Source organism: Azolla caroliniana, unplaced genomic scaffold, assembly GCF_043228905.1.
Source record: "Azolla caroliniana isolate FFs.n. ecotype wild unplaced genomic scaffold, voAzoCaro1.0.p SCAF_1, whole genome shotgun sequence".
NCBI lineage: Eukaryota > Viridiplantae > Streptophyta > Polypodiopsida > Salviniales > Salviniaceae > Azolla > Azolla caroliniana.
Window position 1 is genome coordinate 1,349,391 of NW_028230436.1, and position 19,840 is coordinate 1,369,230.

General features: G+C 37.3%; 1 protein-coding gene across 1 annotated transcript; it reads right to left on the reverse strand.

The window, feature by feature from the left end:
* Window positions 1-665: 665 nt before the first annotated feature.
* On the reverse strand, window positions 666-8,813 carry LOC147868174 (uncharacterized). The gene is made up of 9 exons (XM_087316041.1): window positions 8,416-8,813; window positions 6,127-6,336; window positions 5,779-6,032; window positions 5,270-5,540; window positions 5,104-5,187; window positions 4,324-4,455; window positions 2,142-4,153; window positions 1,890-1,980; window positions 666-1,487 (listed from the first exon to the last, which is right to left on the reverse strand). Exons 1-9 carry the CDS (start codon window positions 8,755-8,757, stop codon window positions 1,083-1,085), a joined length of 3,801 nt encoding a protein of 1,266 aa, XP_087172167.1. The 5' UTR covers window positions 8,758-8,813; the 3' UTR covers window positions 666-1,082.
* Between the last annotated feature and the right edge of the window lie 11,027 nt (window positions 8,814-19,840).

Sequence of the window (19,840 nt, forward strand, 5' to 3'; positions counted from 1 at the left end):
CAAGTATGAACACCACTTGCAAATAATTATTATCAGACTATTTATCACATTTTTAGGTTCCAACAAAATCCATCTGGCCCATATGGATATACATGGTGCCACAATCCATCTTCTCAATTTCTGCTTACACATTGTGATCAGAGACCCGATGACATTCAGTTAATGCTTCATTCTATTTAAGATTGAACCGATTATCTTGATCACAGATCACTGATGTGTTCTTTTTCCACCAACATTCTCATGGCACCATGGTAAAGAGTAATAAAGTCAAATTGCTTTTGCTAAACCTGCTCCTTCAAATAAATATACCATATCTTACACATGATGAGCTGAGCAAAAACTAACTGATAACATACTTCTACCCATACCATATCAGCCTTCAGTTTCAGCATTTAAACAATAAATATGAGTGGGACAAAATGTTAATGCATAACAACCATGTGAAAATTTTTAATATGAATATTTTCACCAATACTGAATGCTTAGTCCTACAATAATATTGGGATCCAGTATTTTAGCATCTGATAGTTGCTGGTCAAGTTTACAACCGTTCCATAAACAATGAATTACAACAAGTTGTTTCATAACGATTTCAGTAAGACTTTTTGAAACATTCATTGACAAATATATGATATTCAGAAGAAGAAATAAAATGAAACAAAGAATAACGAAATCCATGGACAAATCACATCCAGAACTACAGATTTCAGAATGGCGGTTTTACAATACAACACATCAAGTAATTGACATATGAGAGCACGAGAGATTCCAGAAACACCACAAATAGTAGCTGTAGTAGTATTCTTGGGTAAGAAATGAATTGGGCACAGACAGAAGCCACCTCAAATTGCAGACCATTTTACAAACAAAAAAAAGACAGCTACTACCTACCTATCATTGAAAGGGAATCAATACTTTACAAGCCTCTCATCTATGATTAACAAATTGGTCGGCCATGTGTATGGAATTGTGAAGTAAACAAATACACTACTTACTAAATACTGTTGGCTATATGAATGAAGCTGCAACAAATAAGACTACACATCTGGAAGCATGCCTTCATTATATATATAGTTAACTAATCATGTTACCAAGTAATCCCACCACTTCTGTTTCAAGGTGCGATTCTCATCATCTCCGTCATCCTCTCCATCATCTTCATCCTCTTCACTCCCTGCGTTGCTCACATTTCCTTCATTTGAATCTGCAGCTTGGTCTGTGAAGGTAGTGTCTTCTGCTTCTGCTTCTTCAACCACCTCTTCCACATTCTCTAGAACTACCACCTCGCCCTCACTTACCTCTCCTTCCTCACCTTCAGCTTGATCGAAGGTTTCTCCTCCCTCCGAATCTTCCCCACGCAAGACGCCATTCCTATCACTTTTCATCATGACCATACCCACCATTTGCTCTTCCAACACGAATTCAAGTGAATCTCCTTCATGATTCTCGAAGTTTGCAGATCGAACAAGTGTCTCAACCGTCATAGCCTGATAGCACATTCCAAAGGCTGCGTTTAGATGGATTTCCAACCTTCATTTAAATGGGAATGAGCACTGATTTTACTGTTCTAACCTACTTGTGTACAATAGGAAAGCTATACTTGGAATTTTAATTTGTTCAAAGGACTTTCTGCAAGCATACAGATTGACAGACACAAACCTAAGACACTTGGGATTTCAATTTGGTCAAACGAACTTTATGCAAGCATATAAATTGACAGACCCAACATACATTACACAACCCTCATTAACTCCTTGGTAGGTAGAGTTCCTTCTTTGGCAAGAGCTTTTATAAACAATTATACAAGATCACTCATCTAAATCTAATGAATAAAAGCATAAGAGTGTAGATTAGCCTTTAGAATAGTGGTGCTGTTTTCTATTACTTACATTATCAGACTCTGGCAGAGTAACATCTTTCATGGAAGCTGCAGCTTGTGTGCGATGATCACCTAAAGACTTGGGCACTCCCAATTTAGTTCTGAAATACAGCAATAAATCAACTAGTTAATATGTGTCCCTAGGAAGAAAGAAGGGATTCATCTTCTCCTTTGAAACCTCAACAGAAAATCATAATGTTTTGTTTGAAAAGACTACCAACGAACATGCAGCATAGAACTAGATGACAGATGTGGAACTTACATGGTAGAACGCCTAAAATTGTATCTCTTAGCTGCAGATTTCCCATTTCCAACATCAGTATCAAAACTGCTTTCAGAAATCTTCTGACGACGTTTCCTCTTTCCATTCACTATGGTATCAGATTCAGTTTCTATGTCCTCAATCTCACTTTCATGATGGCGTTTCCGACTTTTCTTGTTTGACCTAGAATATATTTCTTGCTCCTCAGCTTGACCTACTAATTCCCCATCCCTATCTTCAATGGTCTTCAAAAGTTCTTCATCACCACCACCCTCACTTACCCCTCTTTCATCAGAGAAGGACTCCAGTATAGCCTTTGCATCCTCCACAACAGCATGAGTAGAATGAGTTTTCTTACTTCCTTTAGCTTTCACCTTCCTCCTACCATCATCATCATGCTCCATAAAGCCATGACTTGATTTTGACATGCTTGAAGATTCTTGCTCTCCTGAATGTGTAGCATGTGGTTGAATATTACCTGCATCAGCTGCAGGTGGAGTATCAGGAGTAACTTTGCCCTCCCTACCTTTTCCTTTAGCCGATGCTCTGAAGATAAATGGTTCAGACTTTCCTTCGGGTGATGAAAATAGGCCTGATACACATTTTCGTAACCACAACAAGCGACTAGGGGTAGCCTTTTCTGGAGTTGATTGATTATTAATTGCCACTGGGGTAGAAATATCTTGAGGAATGGTAACTTCTTGCTTTGAGGTTGACACCAGTTGCTTGACCTTTGGTGTCGAAACCATCACTTCAGTCAGCGGTGAAGCTTCCACTGAATTATCCCCTCGTTTCTGCTCTTCTTTCAGCTTTCTTAGTTTTTCGGCTTCCTGAACAGTTTCATCTCTCTCTTTGATCAAAGACTCCCTCTGATCTTTGAGTTTTTCCCTTTGCACCTGCAACTCTTCAATATCTTTCTTGATTTCCAACCACTCTCTACCACACTCCTCCCGAAGCTTTGAAACCTCTTCCCTTTCTTTCTCAAGCTTGACTTTCTCTTGCTCGACTTCCTCCATTTTTCTCTCAGCCAATGCCCTTATCTCCTCTATTTTCTCTTTCTCCCGCTCTGATTCTTTCTTCATCTTCACTTCAAGTTCCTTCCGTTGCCTTTCAACCTCCATTGCACGCTTCTCAATGCTGCTTTCCAGCTCCTCTCTCTTTAAATTCAGGTCCTTCACAAGAATCTCCCTTTCTTTCTCTATTGAAGAAAACCATTGAACCCTCTCATTCTCCATGGTTTGGGTGAAATCTTCTTTCTCAAGACGAAGAGCCTCAGAATCTCTTTGAATCTGTTCCCTCAAACTCTGTTTCTCTTCTTTTAATCTTGATTCTTCATCACGCAACCATTTGGCAACTCGCCGTGCCTCTTCATCAGTCTTGGAAAGCTCCTTGTTCACTTCCTCACGCTTCTCATCAAGAATATCCCACTCCTTCTCAAACCTTTCTTTCTCCCTCTTCAATTCCTCTGCCTCCAATGCCAAGGACTTCTTCTGTGCCCTGCAATCATCAATTTCCTCCTTCAGGCACTTCTGCAGTTTAAGTAGATCTTCCCTCTCCTCCTCTGTCACTCTCAGCTTCTCTTCTTCCGCAGCAAGTTTCTGTTTCTCTGCTTCCATAAGGGTCTTTGCATTCTGTATCTCCAACAAAACTTGGTTCAAACTTTCCTTCTCCTCCTCATACAACTTCTTCCCATCCTCAAGCTGTTTCTCCTCAGCTTTTAAAACACGTTCTCTGTCTTTAAGTGCCTTCGTCCTCACTTCTAGGTCCTTATCTTTCTCCTTCTGCTTCTCTGCTTTCTTTTCCAACTGCTGCTCTTTTTTCATGAGCTTCTCTTCTTTCACCCGAAACTCATTCTCTAGCTCCTGAAGTGCTGCCTTTCTTTGATCAAGATCTGCATGTTCCTTTGCAAACAACTCTTTCTGCCTCTCAAGCTCTTCCATAGATACATTGCACTCTTCTTTTAAAGCCACAAGGTTCAATTTTTCTTCATCCACTGCCTTTTGCAAATCGATCTGCATAAGATAGGACAATCAGAAAGTTTCCATTATGATTGAGTGAATTCAGAATCCCCAGGAACTTTCTAGCATATATTTTGAGCAGGTTCATCACCATAGATTCCCAGATGCTATTTAGCTTATGCATGTATGGTCAAATGTGTAGTAATCCAAGATGAAGAAAATACCAGATCCTTTTGTTGTTGAGGCAACGCTTCCTCTTTCAGAATCAGAGCGTTCTCCAAAGCTTCGACCCTTTCTCTTTCACTTGAAACAAGAGCTTCTGTTTGCTTGACATTCTCTTCACGTTGCTCAAGGAGCTGGTAATAAGAAGAGTGTGTTACATATAAAGATAAGACAAATACTGTGTTCGTGAATTTTGAACACATTAACAGAAAACGCTCCTCAAAGATGGTATCAACATATATTCTTAATTCTTGATCACTTAATTGGCCGTTTTCCTTTTTTCCAAGAGAAGTTACCTCAAACATAGGATAACTGTTATCACCACTAATCTTAATAGGATTTTGAATTACAATTTCTCACAGCAGTGCTTCGGGTAGTGCCAAGATGGCCATAGTACATCAAGTCTCCAGATATATAATGAAAGAAGCAAAAGGATCATTTGCCTATTAAGATAGCATGCTTACTTCACCAAGTGCTACGATCTTATAAAACAATTTCAACTTACATCCTCTGCTATTATCCTTCAGCCCATACTGACTTTTTGTGGCCACAACAGAGAGCCCTAACCCTTAGGTATACATGGTACTGATGTCCAATCTCAACTTAATATATAACTAGCACACAATTATTCTATTGTTCACAACATATGATTCAGTAAATCTTGGTTTGATAGGTTGGTTGCTGTAGCTTCTAGAATGGTAGGTCTTTAGAGACATTAGAGAGAAGAAAAAATCCAACATGTTGAAAGTTAAGGTGAAGAAGTTAAAGCTACATGGACTTACTCGTTCTCTGTTAGAAATCTTTTCCTGAAGTAGCAGGAGTTCTTGCTCCCTTTTAGTAATTATGATCTCCCTCTTGATAGCAGTCTAATCACAAAAAAAGAACAAAGAAATAAATAGGTTGATAACCTTGTTTGATACTGGAATAAATATATCAGATGTGAATCACCTCTTCCCTCATTGTCAAGCTTGAAAGCTTAGCGCTTAAATCAGTTTCAGCCTGTTGTAATGACAACTTTTCTTTCTCAAGCTGCTTTTTGGCATCTTGAAGATCCATATCTATCTTCTTAAAAGATTCGTCTTTCTGGTTGACAAACTCCTCTCTCTGATTGAGAAGCTTCTCACCAATGAGCAACCTATCTTGGCCTTCCTGGAGTTTCTTCTCCCAATCAAGTAAGGTTGCCCTCTGTCGGTTGAGCTCTGCTTCATGCGCATCCTGCCTGAATATCGTGTACAGAGTTTATGTAGTCGTTCATAGTATAGAGTCACCCAACACTCAATTTACTCAAAAGGGAAATTAACTGAATACCCCCCTTGTTTTACGAATTCCCCAAAACACCACTAATGGTCCTGCATAATAGCCTCTCTCTTTCCACGTTTTTCTCTCATTCTCTCTCTGAACACAGAGGGATATTTTGGTCAAACCTCCCAAACTAAAAATAGAGACCGACTACTTACTCTGCGCGTATGGCCATGCGCTCTCTCCTTAAGGCATCTTCTCGAGCTTCAACTTCCTGTAGCTTCCTCTCAGCAACTCCATTTTGCCTTCTCGCCTCTGCCTGTGCTGCCTCAGCTGCATGCAATTTTGATTCTGCAAGTAAAGTCTTCTCTTCTGTCCCTGCAACCATATCTCTCGCCTGACTCAACTTATTCTCTGAAGAGACCTTCATCTCTGCCAATTCGGCCCTCATATCTTTCAACGCTTTTTCCAGCTGCATTATTTATTTGCCACATATATTAAACATATATAATCCAAAATGTCAACAGAATAAACACGAGGCCAGATGAGAATGTAACAGTGCTTACATCAGAAACACATTGCTTTTCAATGGCAAGAGCTTTCTTTAAACCCTCTTCTCGTTTCTCAGAGTCTGCAACCGCTTGAATGTGCAATGACAAGTCTTTCCTCCAATTTTCTTCAGCCTCCTGAGCTGCTGCCTTCAGCTTCTCAGTTTTTAAATTCCACTCCTTGCGCTCCATGAGTAGAAGTCCCATGTTATACTGATAGTCATAAAGCTGTGACACCAAAAACCATTAAGATATCAATCCAGATTTTCTCCAAGCCTTAAAAGGTCAACAGTTAAACAGCAAGCCTTAAACTACTGCTGACCAATGGTCTTCTATGGGAAATATGGAGAACCCCTCGATTAATATGCAAACATAGTATTCTCTTCACAATCTCCATCTACAATTAGGGATCGGCAACAGCTCGGCTCAAGCCTAAACTGTTTAGCTAAACCAGTTTAAAATGGTTTAGTGGCTTAGCGACTCGGTTTAGGCCTGAGCCTACGTAACCGGTTTGAGCTCGGCTCGGCTTGGCCTGAGCCTTGCCAGACCGGCTCAAGCCTTTTATGTGATTTAATAATTAGGGTTTAGAAAGTTAGAAATTAGACAGTTAGAAGTTAGAAGTTAGACCTTGAGCGAGAGATTGACAGGAAGCCATAGGCAACGACTTGAGTGACGAGTCTCCACACAGACTTGAGCGAGGGAGGGAGGGAGAGAGGGAGAGGGAGCCTGCCTAGTGAACGATGACAAGGACCCCCTTGCTGTTATATACATTCTTTCTGTACATATAGGTGAAAACTTAGTTCCAATTCTCTCCAAGTTGGAACCAGGACCTAGGGCACGCAATCGAGAATGGCCATATCGAGGTCCGGGAAGGGTTACATCAATCCTCTCATTGTGAGCTCACTATATTGGAGGTGCTCAAGGGTCAGGCGGTAGCAATCTACAAAGGAAGATGAGGAGGATGGGGGTGGGGGTGGGGGAGCATGTCAACTTTGGAGGCTATGACATTGTTTGCGGTCGTCATAGCCTCGGGGCTCATGGTTCGGGTGGTGGGAGGCAAGGGATTCGTGGATGTCAGCAGACCAATCGTAGTAGTCTACCGCCAGGGAGTCGTGGAGGTGGGACTTGGAGTTGAATTCCGACTCATCAGTGGTAAGGCCGAGGGGGTGGGAGTTATGAGGAGGAGAAGAAGAGTAGGAGGAAGAGTTAGTTCTGTTTTTTGGGTTTCTTCACACCTCTAAAGCTTTTTTTGTCCCAAACCGGTTTAGGGATCATTTTGGTTTGGTTTGGTTCAGGTTTGAGAACCCCAAAACAGTTTAGACTTAACTGGTTTGGCTTATCAAAGCCAAACTGGTAAAGCCTAAACCAAACCATTGCCGATTCCTAGCTACAATTGACCTTTTAACCAATCATCCGGATATACAGAATTTATATGAGCAATGAGTCTGAGAAACATAGGATTCTGTAAGGGATCCTCTAGCTTGAGAGTCTTATTCAAGAGAGCCATTTCTATGGACTCTGAAATATCTACGGCCCTGTTACGAATCAAATAAATTTGGAGGAGCAGATGCAACAGTAGTTCGTGCTAACTTGCAATGCATATTACTTGCTGTGAAAGAGAATGAACCAACCTATTGCTTCGACATCAAGGGAAATCTCACAGTAGTATCCTCTGAACTTTACAATCACCCTATTCACATGTGATCCAAGAAACATCAACCCAGTGTGAAAAATTCAAATGATGCTACCAAATTTCCAGGAAAGAGGTGCACGCATTCACAAAAAACACTGATCCATAGTTCAACTTGCCAAGTGAACAGTGCCAGTTTCGTAGGTTTTCCATTAAATTCATATACACATTGTAGTGTGTTCCTCAGAACTTCCTCTGGTTGCATGCAGGGAAAGGTGATTTGAGACCAATTAGCAAAGAAAACATTGCCTCACAACATTGATTAATATGTTAACTGAATAAAACTAACGTAAGGAATGGATTTGCTTGTTGATTAGAATCGAAATGTTGAACCTTACAACAAAAACGAAAAATTGAAGTTAAATCAAAAATGGTCTCTAAATCATTGTTCTTCACAGAAGAAACTGGTGCAAGGCTTTAGTTTCACATCTTACACCGCCTACAGTCTTACAGCAACAATCACAACGAAAAACTGAAAAGCTTTGCATCCAATTGGATGTCACTAAGTCATATTTGTTTTCTTCGAAGAGATGGAGAACCCAACCAGACATAAACGAACATAGGCTAGCCTAAGGAGTTAAGATCCATTACAAATTGAATGAGAAGGGAGAACTAACCTCAGTTTCTAAGACAGAGAGTCGGGATATGAGGGCTGCACGATCTTTTTTCTCAATCGACATTTCGTCAAGCGCCCCAGCTTCTCTGAATCTCCGCCAGATCTCGGGTTCGTTGTCATTGTCGGCGGGGGAGGAAACCATGGCCATCAGGCTCTGCGTGGTCCTATTCTCGACCAGACCTTTCACGGGGCTGAAAGGGGGAGGAACAAGAGAAAGAGGCTCCGGTGTGGAAAGATTCGCCTTCTCTCTCTCTCTTTCTCTTTCTTTGTCTTTCTCTTTGTCCTTCCTCTCTGAGGAGGCTGGGGACCAACCAGGCCATCCCATCTTCTGAGGAGAAAACATGGAAGACTCTGTTTTTTTTCTTTCTTTCGCTCTGTTTGTCTCTGTTTTCCTCTACGTTTGTTCCCTGGTCTTTCTGTGTCTGCCTGTATCCGTTTGCGTCTGTGCTTTCCTCTGTGTGTGTATGTGTTTGTTGTGACTGCTGCTTGGGAGCCTTTCGAGCAGGGTGAGAAAGAGATCTGTCTGTACTCACTTTCCTTTGGACCTGTTTGGGGGAGGAGAATTTAGGGCAAAGGAAAGAAAGGAAAAAAGAAAGAATACACTGTCAAAAGAAAGAAAGAACGCAGGAGAGAGAGAGAGAGAGAGAGAGAGAGAGAGAGAGAGAGAGAGGAGGAGGAGGAGGAGGAGAAGGGTAAAGTTCAAGATTTCAGAAGAAGGAAACTTTGCAGCAGAAGAAGGAAGAGAGGATCATCACAAGCAGAAAGCAGGAAAGACAGAGAGAGAGAGAGAGAGAGAGAGAGAGAGAGGATCCGAGCATTAAACAGGAACAGGAGAGAGAGAGAGAGAGAGAGGAGACGCCCTGTTTCTCTCGTGGTCCCCCACCATCGCTCTCTCTCTCTATCTCCTCTCTCTAGGCGCGCTTTCTCTCTCCTCCTCGAAACGCAAAAAGCAACGGAGTAGGGGCGTAGAAAAGCAAGAAAAGCAATAACAAACAGGGACAAGGGAAGGGAAGGGAAAGCTATCTTATCTACCTATTATGTATGGTATGGTATGGTATGTATGTATATATATGTGGTATGTATGTGTATGTATGTGGTTTGTACATATGTATGATTGGGGGAAGGATTAAATGAAGGGAAAGGAGATCGGACATATACATACATACATACCATACATATATGATATACATATACATACATATCCATACATTACACACACACACACATTCTTCTTCTTCTTCTTCTTCTTCCTCCTCCTCCTCCTCTTTCTTTTTCCTTCCTTCTTTTTCCTTTTCCTTTTCATCTTTTGCCCCTTCTTTTTTATCAAATTTGACTGTTTGTTATTTTTTAAATCCTCATCCACCTTAAATTATCAGCAAATCAGATCTTTTTTAATGCAAAAGAATATTTCAACTAAATAAAGTGGCTGTTTTTTCTTTTCTTTTTGCTTCTGCTTTACTTTTTTATGTTTTATATATTTATTTATTTATTTTTCTTTGCTAAACAAAATCAAAAGTCTGTTTTTATATTTTTAATTTGAGTTGATCGACTTGCAAATCTTCTCATACATTCCTCCTGATTCTCATCATCATTGGGTTCATGAGAACACACAACTAAACTCATTATGATTTTACCAACCCATCTTGCATGTGCCATCGTTCGCATACATGCTATACATCCTGCCCACATATAACCCATTTATTACCATTCATTTCACACTCACACCGATCAATCCGTCAAATGAATATCGCCAACAACCCTCGGTTGGGTCAAGTAAACCTTGCTGATTATTTCAATTAAATCTCTATTGTTGTAACTTGTATGTTCCAGTGCATCACACATTCACTTCATGTATCAATCACATATAGGTAATCCTCTACGTCGCCTCCACATTGATCAAGTGTCCATCTAGACAAGGAAATGGTTAGCCATATTCGCGCAGTAAACAACATGCAAAATCTCATTTTGCATGTGATCATCTCCACGCATGTATGGTTTTAATGGAAACCAATATGAGTTAACAAGGCAATGAGAGAACAATCATGTATGCTTTTATGGAGAGTATGTATACGTAACCCTCAAACATCTCATGTTTACTTATGGAGTTTATTGACATTATAAAGTCCTAGATATCTTTTGCCTATGTGAGAATCAATTTTTATTAAACATTTCAAAACATCAACGATGAAATCTTGTGCAATTCCTCTTGTGGTTCAATTGTCTAGTTGTGAGCAATCAACAAAAGTCCATATGATGATTGTTGTTGCCACACCTCTATTCTTGTACTTATTATTGTAATGTCATTGTATATGTTTTGTGCATATACACTTACGAATATTGTGCGTAAAGCTTATTTAGAGAAGGCTTGATTGAAATCATCTTCTTCACTTATATTTTCATTTATAATCCCTAACACAAGATGAGTTGTCAAAGCTTCCAAACGCGAGCATTTTCAAGAAAAAACGAAGAGTATTTTGATTCCAAAAAATCACGTCTTTATGCATATTGTCCTAAATTTGTAATTTTAGGTATATATTGGCAAGGTTGCATTTTATAAACATTTTCTAATATTGTTTTCCAATCATCTTGAAGGTAGATGTTGGATGATGTTTGTCCTCCTGAAAATGAATGGCACATGATTTTTAAAGAATATTGCAACATATTTTCATGGGATCGAGTTTTGGCTTCTACTCTCACTTCCTAGCATTCAACTTGTGGTGTTAACGTGATGTGATGCTCGTAACTACTTACATCAACAACAATATCATGAATGCATGTATTTTCTCATTGTGATAATCATAAATAATTAGATATCATATAGTGTGAATCCAACCCAAGCAAAGAATGCATGTGAACGTTAACGCGTCCTAAAGAATCCTCTCGCTTGTGGTCATATGGGAGTTTCATTGAGGAGTTAGCTTTATATCTACATATTTAGATTTCAAAAGTTTTCTCTACCATATGTTTCATATGAATAACCAATGATGCATATGCTTACAATTTGTTAACAACAATATCATATTATGTTTGGAACAAAAGGTATGTTTTGGTATTTGTTGTAGATCAAAGTTTGATCATTGATAACTCCAAGATTTTTTTAATTTGGTGTTGTATCGGGAATAACAAGCCAAAATGTTAATTCGTGCTTGACATATGCTAGTATGCTACATCTATATTGCAAGTAAGTTTTAATGAGGATGTACCTTTAATATTATTAGCCTCATTTTCATGATATTTCTAGTACGACTTAGTTAACCTTTATTTATTGGTGGACTTTTAAGATCTAATCTGAGTATATTTGGCACAATGACCATATGGTATATTTAATGCATATACATTCTCACGAAACCCGATGGCACTTTACAAAACCATCATGAAAGTGGATAAAAACTTAGAGGTGTAATTCTGTAAGACATTACATACTTCTCTCACTCTCTATGAGACATTGCTTTCAAGAACTTAAGCATTTAGAGAACTTTGTTGCTTTGTTAAGGTGTGGTTCGACATGTTATTCGACATTCATAGCACACGATGATGGTAATTTCTTTTGACAATCTCAAACCCCAATTTACAACAGAGATGCACATCAATTGTTGAAGTAGAAAACGAGAAATTTAATATGCTAGTCACATGATGTATTTGGTCCCATTCATATGTTGTATTACTTGTACTAATTATGAGTTATGCTAGTATACTGGAGAGCCAAACGGTGTTAAGAGTATGACCATCATAATAACAAAGTAATTAACATCAAAACACATGCCTTTCTTTCAATATTCTGTGAAGATTGGTAGGAAAATATTAGGTGCTAGATCATGGAAAGAACCCATTGCAAATGTTGTTTGGAGACGAAATGAACATTCTCCACAACATCACAAACAATTTTGGAAATGGCTATGGGGTATAAAGATTAGTAGGAAAATTGCTTGTTTTCAATGGTTGTTGGTTCATAATGTTATACCAGTTAATGGATGGCAAAAAGGAAATGTAGACATAATACGTAAAATTCGTGTTCGTCTAGCATAACATTCATTTTCCTACGTTGGAAAACGAATGCGAATGTTATTCAAACATTCTTGTGATTTTTTTTTGTTTTTTTCTCAATTTTTAAATGTTTTTTATTTATTTTTTAGGCTTATTTACCTCATAATAAATAGTTAATCCAAACGTATGGTATTTATCATTCTTTGAGGGTGTTTTCCTTGCGCGAATGCGAATGCACGTATGGTGCGTATGGTTCATACTATGGTAGACAAGATGTGCCCTTTCTATACAAATGTAATAGAGACTGCTAAACATTGTTTGTGGAGTTGTGGTTTTGCTCTGGACATATGGAAACGAATCATAAAATTATTAACTCTAGTATATCCTAGAGTAGTGTATACATGGGGTGCAATATTATGGGCGGTGGTACATGATAAACCTATTGTATATGAACAGGAGGAGGTTGCAGATGCTTTTGTGATGAGACATGGTTTGATGGAAAAAAAATTGATCCCTTTGAATCCACAAATACAAATTGATAAACCTCAAATATGGCAATTGGTAAGTAGTATTACAAATTGGTATATTTGGAAGGCTCGATGTTTGAAGGTATTTCAAAATGTGACTGAAAAACATGCCCAAATAATTTCGGGAATTTGGATAAAGATTGTGCATAAACTCATAGGGTTGTTGGATAGTATAAAAGGTAATACTCACCAAGCGGAGCCTAAGCGTTTGGAGTTTCATGCCATCTGGGACATAGGTATACATATTTTTTAGACGACTTGTTGATAAGGTGGAGTGGTTTTACTCAACACCAAAGTATTTATTTAAGTCTATGGTTAGAATTTTTTTTTAAATACGGGATTTGTGGTATATCTTATATGTTTAGCCTTATGGCGTTTTCTAATACTAATGTGGTATCTTTTTTGGAAAAAAAAACAAAGTAATTAACAAGATACCCAATGGGATAGAAGAACCATATCTAATTTCTAATAACATCATTGTGCTACAATATGAGATGTTATCAAGCATGGAGGATGCATTTATGTAGATGACAATGTGGAAGCTCCTTGGCCACTGACCAACAATCACATTAAAAATGATGTTCATGTTACATTATTAAATGAAATAAAGGTTATGGTAGGTCCATGCATGGGAGCTTAAATTATGATGTCCCAACAAGCAACACCAACCAATCCCCCCTTCCCCCAACGCATCTCAACAAATATAATCACCATTACAAAGTTCTGAACTTAGGTATCCCACTTTTGCAAAATGATGCTTTTGTGACCAATATTTCAAGAAAAAACCAAAATGCAAACTTAGAAAAAAAACTAATAGGAAAAGTGCATTCTATAATTGGGAAATTCAATAGTCATTCTAATGTTGTGTTCGATAAAATGCTAGACATCTATTTGGAAAAATTAATTTAAGTCTCTTTGGCATAGTTTTAAATACCATTGTTATTTGCCATAATTGACCGTGTAAGCTTAAATGGTTAAGATTACGGAACATGACAAAGTATGATAACTTTCCACATCAACTAATCTATCAAATTGATATATTCTTCCATTTATTTTAGTGCTTGTAGACTTTAGTCCACTCTTTACAATATCTCATGAGTCAGTTTGGAGATGTTAAAAGTAACCATTCATTTTGTTCACGAGATTGTTTTGTTCATGTATGCAATCTTTGATTGGGTATTGTTGTAAACATGCTACTTAATCGTCCATATGTCTTTCACAATACCCTCTTTACATTTTCTCTGCTAAGGGCATATGCATGTGACATGCATATGCACTATGATAATAACTAGTTTTGAATTGTATGCCCTTTTCCAGCCCTTTTGAAATTGAAGGTCATATACATGTGTCGTGGCATCAAGAAACCATATATCTAATTGGTTGCAAGCGAGGTTTTTGATAGTGGTAGATTGCAATCAAATATGATGGTCGTTGATGAGGAAGGAGCTAATGCTTATGATGGAATTGAGAGTACATAGAAGCCCCTTTCATATGCAATACGACCTAACCAAATATGTCCCCTCAATGATGCAATAACTCCAAATACTCAAGGCCTTACACAATTGCTTAACTCTCAAGTATTACTTAATTTCAATGGAGATAGATGTCGTGCCACATTATAGCAACAACACAATGAAATTATCCTTGCAAATATTATACAAGTGACAAGTCTTGTGGCGTGCAATCACTGCTTTCTCCTCATAAAGTAATGGTTGTTCTCTAATAAATTCCACAAAACCACCAACACATAGTAAACCCACAAGAGTGATGCAGTAGGATTTTCCCGCCCCAATATCTGGTATGTAACCATTCCTATGTTGTTTGTATACGAGGGCCTAGATCTGCCCATGCATGGTGATACCACACTTAAGCTTGCCAACTTTGTAGTCGTCCATAGTCCACCACGACAAAATAATGACCACTAACATAATGTCCTATTTTACTAAAATATGCATGTTTGACATTCTAAAATTACAATTCACATCCTGGAACTATTGTCGTCCTAATGTATATCCAATCAATAATTAGCCCACTAACTTTATCACAAAAATAGTCGATAGATGAAACATGTCGCAACATAATCCATCCCAAATGTAAATTATCATTATTGCCAAAGTTCCAAAAATGATCATGTGTATGTTCCTTACATGAAACGGGGATAAATTTATCTTTATCGCGATTTAAAGCATTAATAGTTCAACTTGAAGGAAGGTTCAAACAATAGGCTTGTGGTGGCCACTACCATTAGCAAGGAGAAAGTGCTAAAAAATGACGATGTGATTTGCAGCACCTATTGTGTGCAAGATAAAATGTGATCATCCTTGGTTTTCACCATGGAAGTATTTCATATTAATATTCATAACATCATATTTAGTGCACGATAGAACATTATGAAGTAAAAGTGTCCATCATACGAGAAGTATTAGACCTATGATAAAGATAGGATACATCCTACATGTTGAATGCTCATAGCTTTATGATGATTTGATACAACGTCATTCAACACACTTCTCCACTTCATTTGTTTCTGTCAATCGTTCACCACATCATCTCTATCTTGCACCCACCACATGTACTTTCCAAAGGTGTAGTTCTTATCCATCAAAGTTTATATATTCACTATTTTAGACCCATAACATATGCACCACATTTCCCCAAAATGAACAATCTATGTTTTACCTCGTAAAAAGCATAAGAATTTGTGCATAAATATATGTGCTTAGAAAGAAGACGAAGTGCTGGCCATTTGTTACAAAAATCCATCACATGTTTTTATTTGAAATTCCACTTATTGTCTTTTCTCCAAATTGGCACAATGTATGAAATTCAAATAACTACCTCTAAATCACTGAATTTGCATCCCCTCTCTTGTAATATTAAACAAATGATTCACACATTCTTCCATCAACCAACCTTTTTTTGAAATGTTGGTATTGTCTCAACAAATGTAAGTGGCTTGTTGTTATTGTACATTCATGATGAGTTTGCTGATGAATGGATATGAATCATGATTTGCTCATTGTGATTTGACACACCTTTGGGTTCTCAAGACTTGTTGCAATATCGATGAAAACAACCTCAAATTTGTTATACGAAATGACTTGTCACTTACAAATGTTCAATGCAACTCTTCATATATCAACTCTTAAATTTCTTATTATAATTGTTTATTAAATAACTCTAAATTTCCTACAAAAGTTTGATTAGCACCTTTTACATGCATGTATGGAGGCAATGTTCTCCTCGAAAAATGATTTAAATATATGTTTTCAAAACACACAATTTTTGTGGCGTTGACTTGAGATCCCATCCTAAATGTAGGAATTGCATGCACATGGTGTCACATGTATCCTTCACACATGGTGTCACGTGTATACCCAACCATACTTTAATGCATTTTGTTGTCCTTTTTTGGGTATGAAGGTACATGGAGAAAGTTTATCCCATAAGCCCCATGAAGATCATTTATCAATATGTCTCACGCACAAACTCACGCTTGACATTTTTAGGCGTGCCTCATTTGAGGAGTAAAATATCACAATCTTTTAAAAAAGAGTCATATTGTGAGATGCACATAAACACATGCACATGCACACCACAATATGAACTCGTAAGTAGCTAGTCTTTGCATCCATTCATCCATGCGACAACCTATCTCCTTCATTGCCAACCGTACATACTACGAAGCAACTCCATACAAGTTAGCTCGTATTACCTTTGGGTTGACACAAGGTTTCAGTGCATTGGTGACAAGTCATGACACTCATCAATTGCGCATGGTCTACACCAAACAACTTTATGAGTCCAAGCATCACACTCTACCACAATGCTCCATCGTTAATCACATTTAAGGTTACTTTCCCACATTTTTTGCCATGACCTATACCTATATGCCATACTCTCTTAGTCATGGTGACACTCTCAATTGCAATGTTCATAAAATAAAATGGTGAAAATAATGTATTACTAAATACACATACAATGCATGAAAACATTGCTTCACTTTCGTCCCATATGCCATGCTTCACATCTAAAGACTAAGGATAATAAAACTTCTCTCTCTAATTTATGCATGTTTTCTTTTGAAAAGTTTCTTAATTAGAAGATGATATTTTCAAGAATGCAAATTTGTAAGACAATGTTTTTTTCTCTCCATGACCTATCCAATAAAACCCTTCATGTTAAATAGTTGATATTTTAAAAACATATTGAAAAACTTCCAAGCAAATCTTTGAATCATTGGAACTCATTCAAATTTAGTACACTTACTACATTAACACTAATTACAATGCAAATGATAGTAAGTTCATGGTTAATCACTCTCATTACAATGCTAATCACAATATTACTCATTGCGATTATGACATATTAAAGTTTGGTGTTTTTTTAAGTAATTGAAGAAAATTCTTAAAAAGATCAATAAGCTGTTTTGGTATATATGAAAGTTGAAACACCAAATTACCTCAAGTAGCCATAATTACTCATCGTATCCCCAAATGCTCATAAGAGGAAAGTTTCAAGGGAAAAAAATGCTCATAAGAGGAAAGTTTCAAGGGAAAAAAATGCTCATAAGAGGAAAGGGGCACAAATGCAACATAATGAATGCTCAAACAATTGATATAATAGTGAAGAAATAATCATAATTAACCATATTAGTGTTAATCATTGCATATAAGTGTTAAAGTGGTGGTTAACCAAGACATTTGTAGAAATATAGAAACAATTGATATAGTTGAGAAGAAGGATTATAATTGACCATATAAGTGCTAATCACCGCGTATAAGTCTTAAAGAGGTGGTTAACCAAGTTCCTTCTCTCGATGGAAGGTTTCCACTTGAAATTTACCACGCAAAATAGGGTCATACACATTCACTTGTCGCTTTCATTTCTTGTAGTACTCTCACCTCTACGTTGCATATCTTATAAAGTTATACATATATGCTCGATACATAATACTAGAGAGAGAGAGTTGAGGCTTGACCTTAGATAATTTTGGAGTTTGTTGAAGCGTGAAAATTATTACACATCCCACCCAATTATGGGTTTATTTGGAAGTAATTAAATAATATAACATGGATGTAAGTTCTTTACATATACAAACAACAACAGAGGAATCGTGGGTTGATTGACATTCACAAGTTTTGTTTACCTTTTCTACAAGTGATTACTAATATATTGGACATTGATTTGTTGAGCTATTCTATTACTATCACCTAAGCTCGAACATGAATAGAAAATATGTAACTTGGATTATGCGGAAGATCTTGAAATGTAGTTAGCATCTAAATTATCACTTCTAACAAAGGTGTTTATTTGGAGACTATTTTGATTGGGGGTTTGCCTTTGGGATTACATCTAAATAGACATAGACTAGCAACAAAGAGTAGTTTCTTTTGATTTGTCCAAGTGGAAGATCACATTCATCGTTTTGTACAATGTCTGATTCCTCATTAGGTTTGGGGTTACATTTCTCCAATTTGGGCAAGTTTTGTAACCTTTCTATTTGGTAATGGGTGTATGTAGAATTCACACATGTCGACACGAAATCAGTGATGGAGTCCATTTTCCTATTTTTGAGATATTAGGGATTATGCCATAATTAGGATATGTGCACCGTTTTTGTTTTTAATGTAGACATGGAATTAACGCATGTTTATGAAAGTTGAAGGGAGTTTTGTTTATTCGTACAAGTCAAAATTGTTTCCTTGGTGGAGTGTTTGTCTTGCTTATTGGTGTTTCAACATGTTCGCTAGTCATGTAACAGGGACACCAAAGAGTTGTGCTACAATTGTAGTGTTTTCCACCAAGGAGAGAGAAAGAAAGAACAAAGGGGCTATCTCCTCACATCTTCTTGTTGCTTCCGTTTCCCTCCTATATACAACATAACTAACCATTGATTAGGGTGAATTAGACTTTCCTTTATGTCATCTTTATGAAAGAATTTTAAGGCAACCATTTTGTCTTGCTCTTTAATGCATGCCAAACGAGGTTTCAAACTTTCACCCTCACACCATACTAGTTCACAACGGGATGTGGGTTTTGTTATAGGACAATATATCCTCATCACGAACCTATGTGTTTTCTATTGTCGCGCACACTATTGGGAGAGCCAATTGGTCATCAAGAAATTCTAAGTATGTGTTAACACATTTCATTTATCATTCTCTTTTGAATGTATTCACTAAGTCTCACACTAAAACAATTTGCATGTCGATAAATAATTTGATCGCTGAAAGTTTTCTGTCTCTAAAATGGTTTCTCATCTCTCTAGCTCTTTTGGTCTATTTACCTCATTTTATTTCTCTAGGTAGTTAGAAGTCCCACTTCAAAGTAACATTATTTTATATATTTAGTACGTAATTGTGTATTCTCACTAGTTCAAGAATCAAAACACTTGTTAAAAAGATTTTACACTTGTCCTGTATCATAACTAATATGAGAGCTTTGAATATTGGTTGAGAATGTGGGATAAGATAGATTCATACGTATACAAATGTTTTAGATTACACGACAAAGATGTTACAAATGAGAATATGGCAATTGACACTATTGAAAATGTCCAATCCAAGATGGATGAAACATATCCACAAAGGACAACTTTTTTGTTTCATCATGCACAACATAAAGGGGTGTTACAGTAAAATTCTAGAGCCACGTGCATACCTAGAGAGTGAATATTGTGACTAACAACCTTTGTAGTTCAACAAAATGGACATTTAAATGACCCAACAACTTTCCTATATAATTTTGCATATCATCAATTGGCCTTGATTATGATACTTTAGATAGTAGCATCCCCCATCAATCTAGATCCATACTTTAAAAAAAAGCCTATACAGCCACATAATCTCATATATTGCAAAACATGCTCCTTCAAACTCCATGCCGACACCTTAACACAACATGATTGCCTGC

Coding starts and splice junctions, on each gene's coding strand:
- LOC147868174 (XM_087316041.1), bottom strand. CDS start 8,757: ATGTTTTCTCCTCAGAAGATGGGATGGCCTGGTTGGTCCCCAGCCTCC. Junction 6,337..8,415: donor TCTCTGTCTTAGAAACTGAG/GTTAGTTCTCCC, acceptor TTGGTGTCACAG/CTTTATGACTATCAGTATAA. Junction 6,033..6,126: donor AAAAGCAATGTGTTTCTGAT/GTAAGCACTGTT, acceptor TAAATAATGCAG/CTGGAAAAAGCGTTGAAAGA.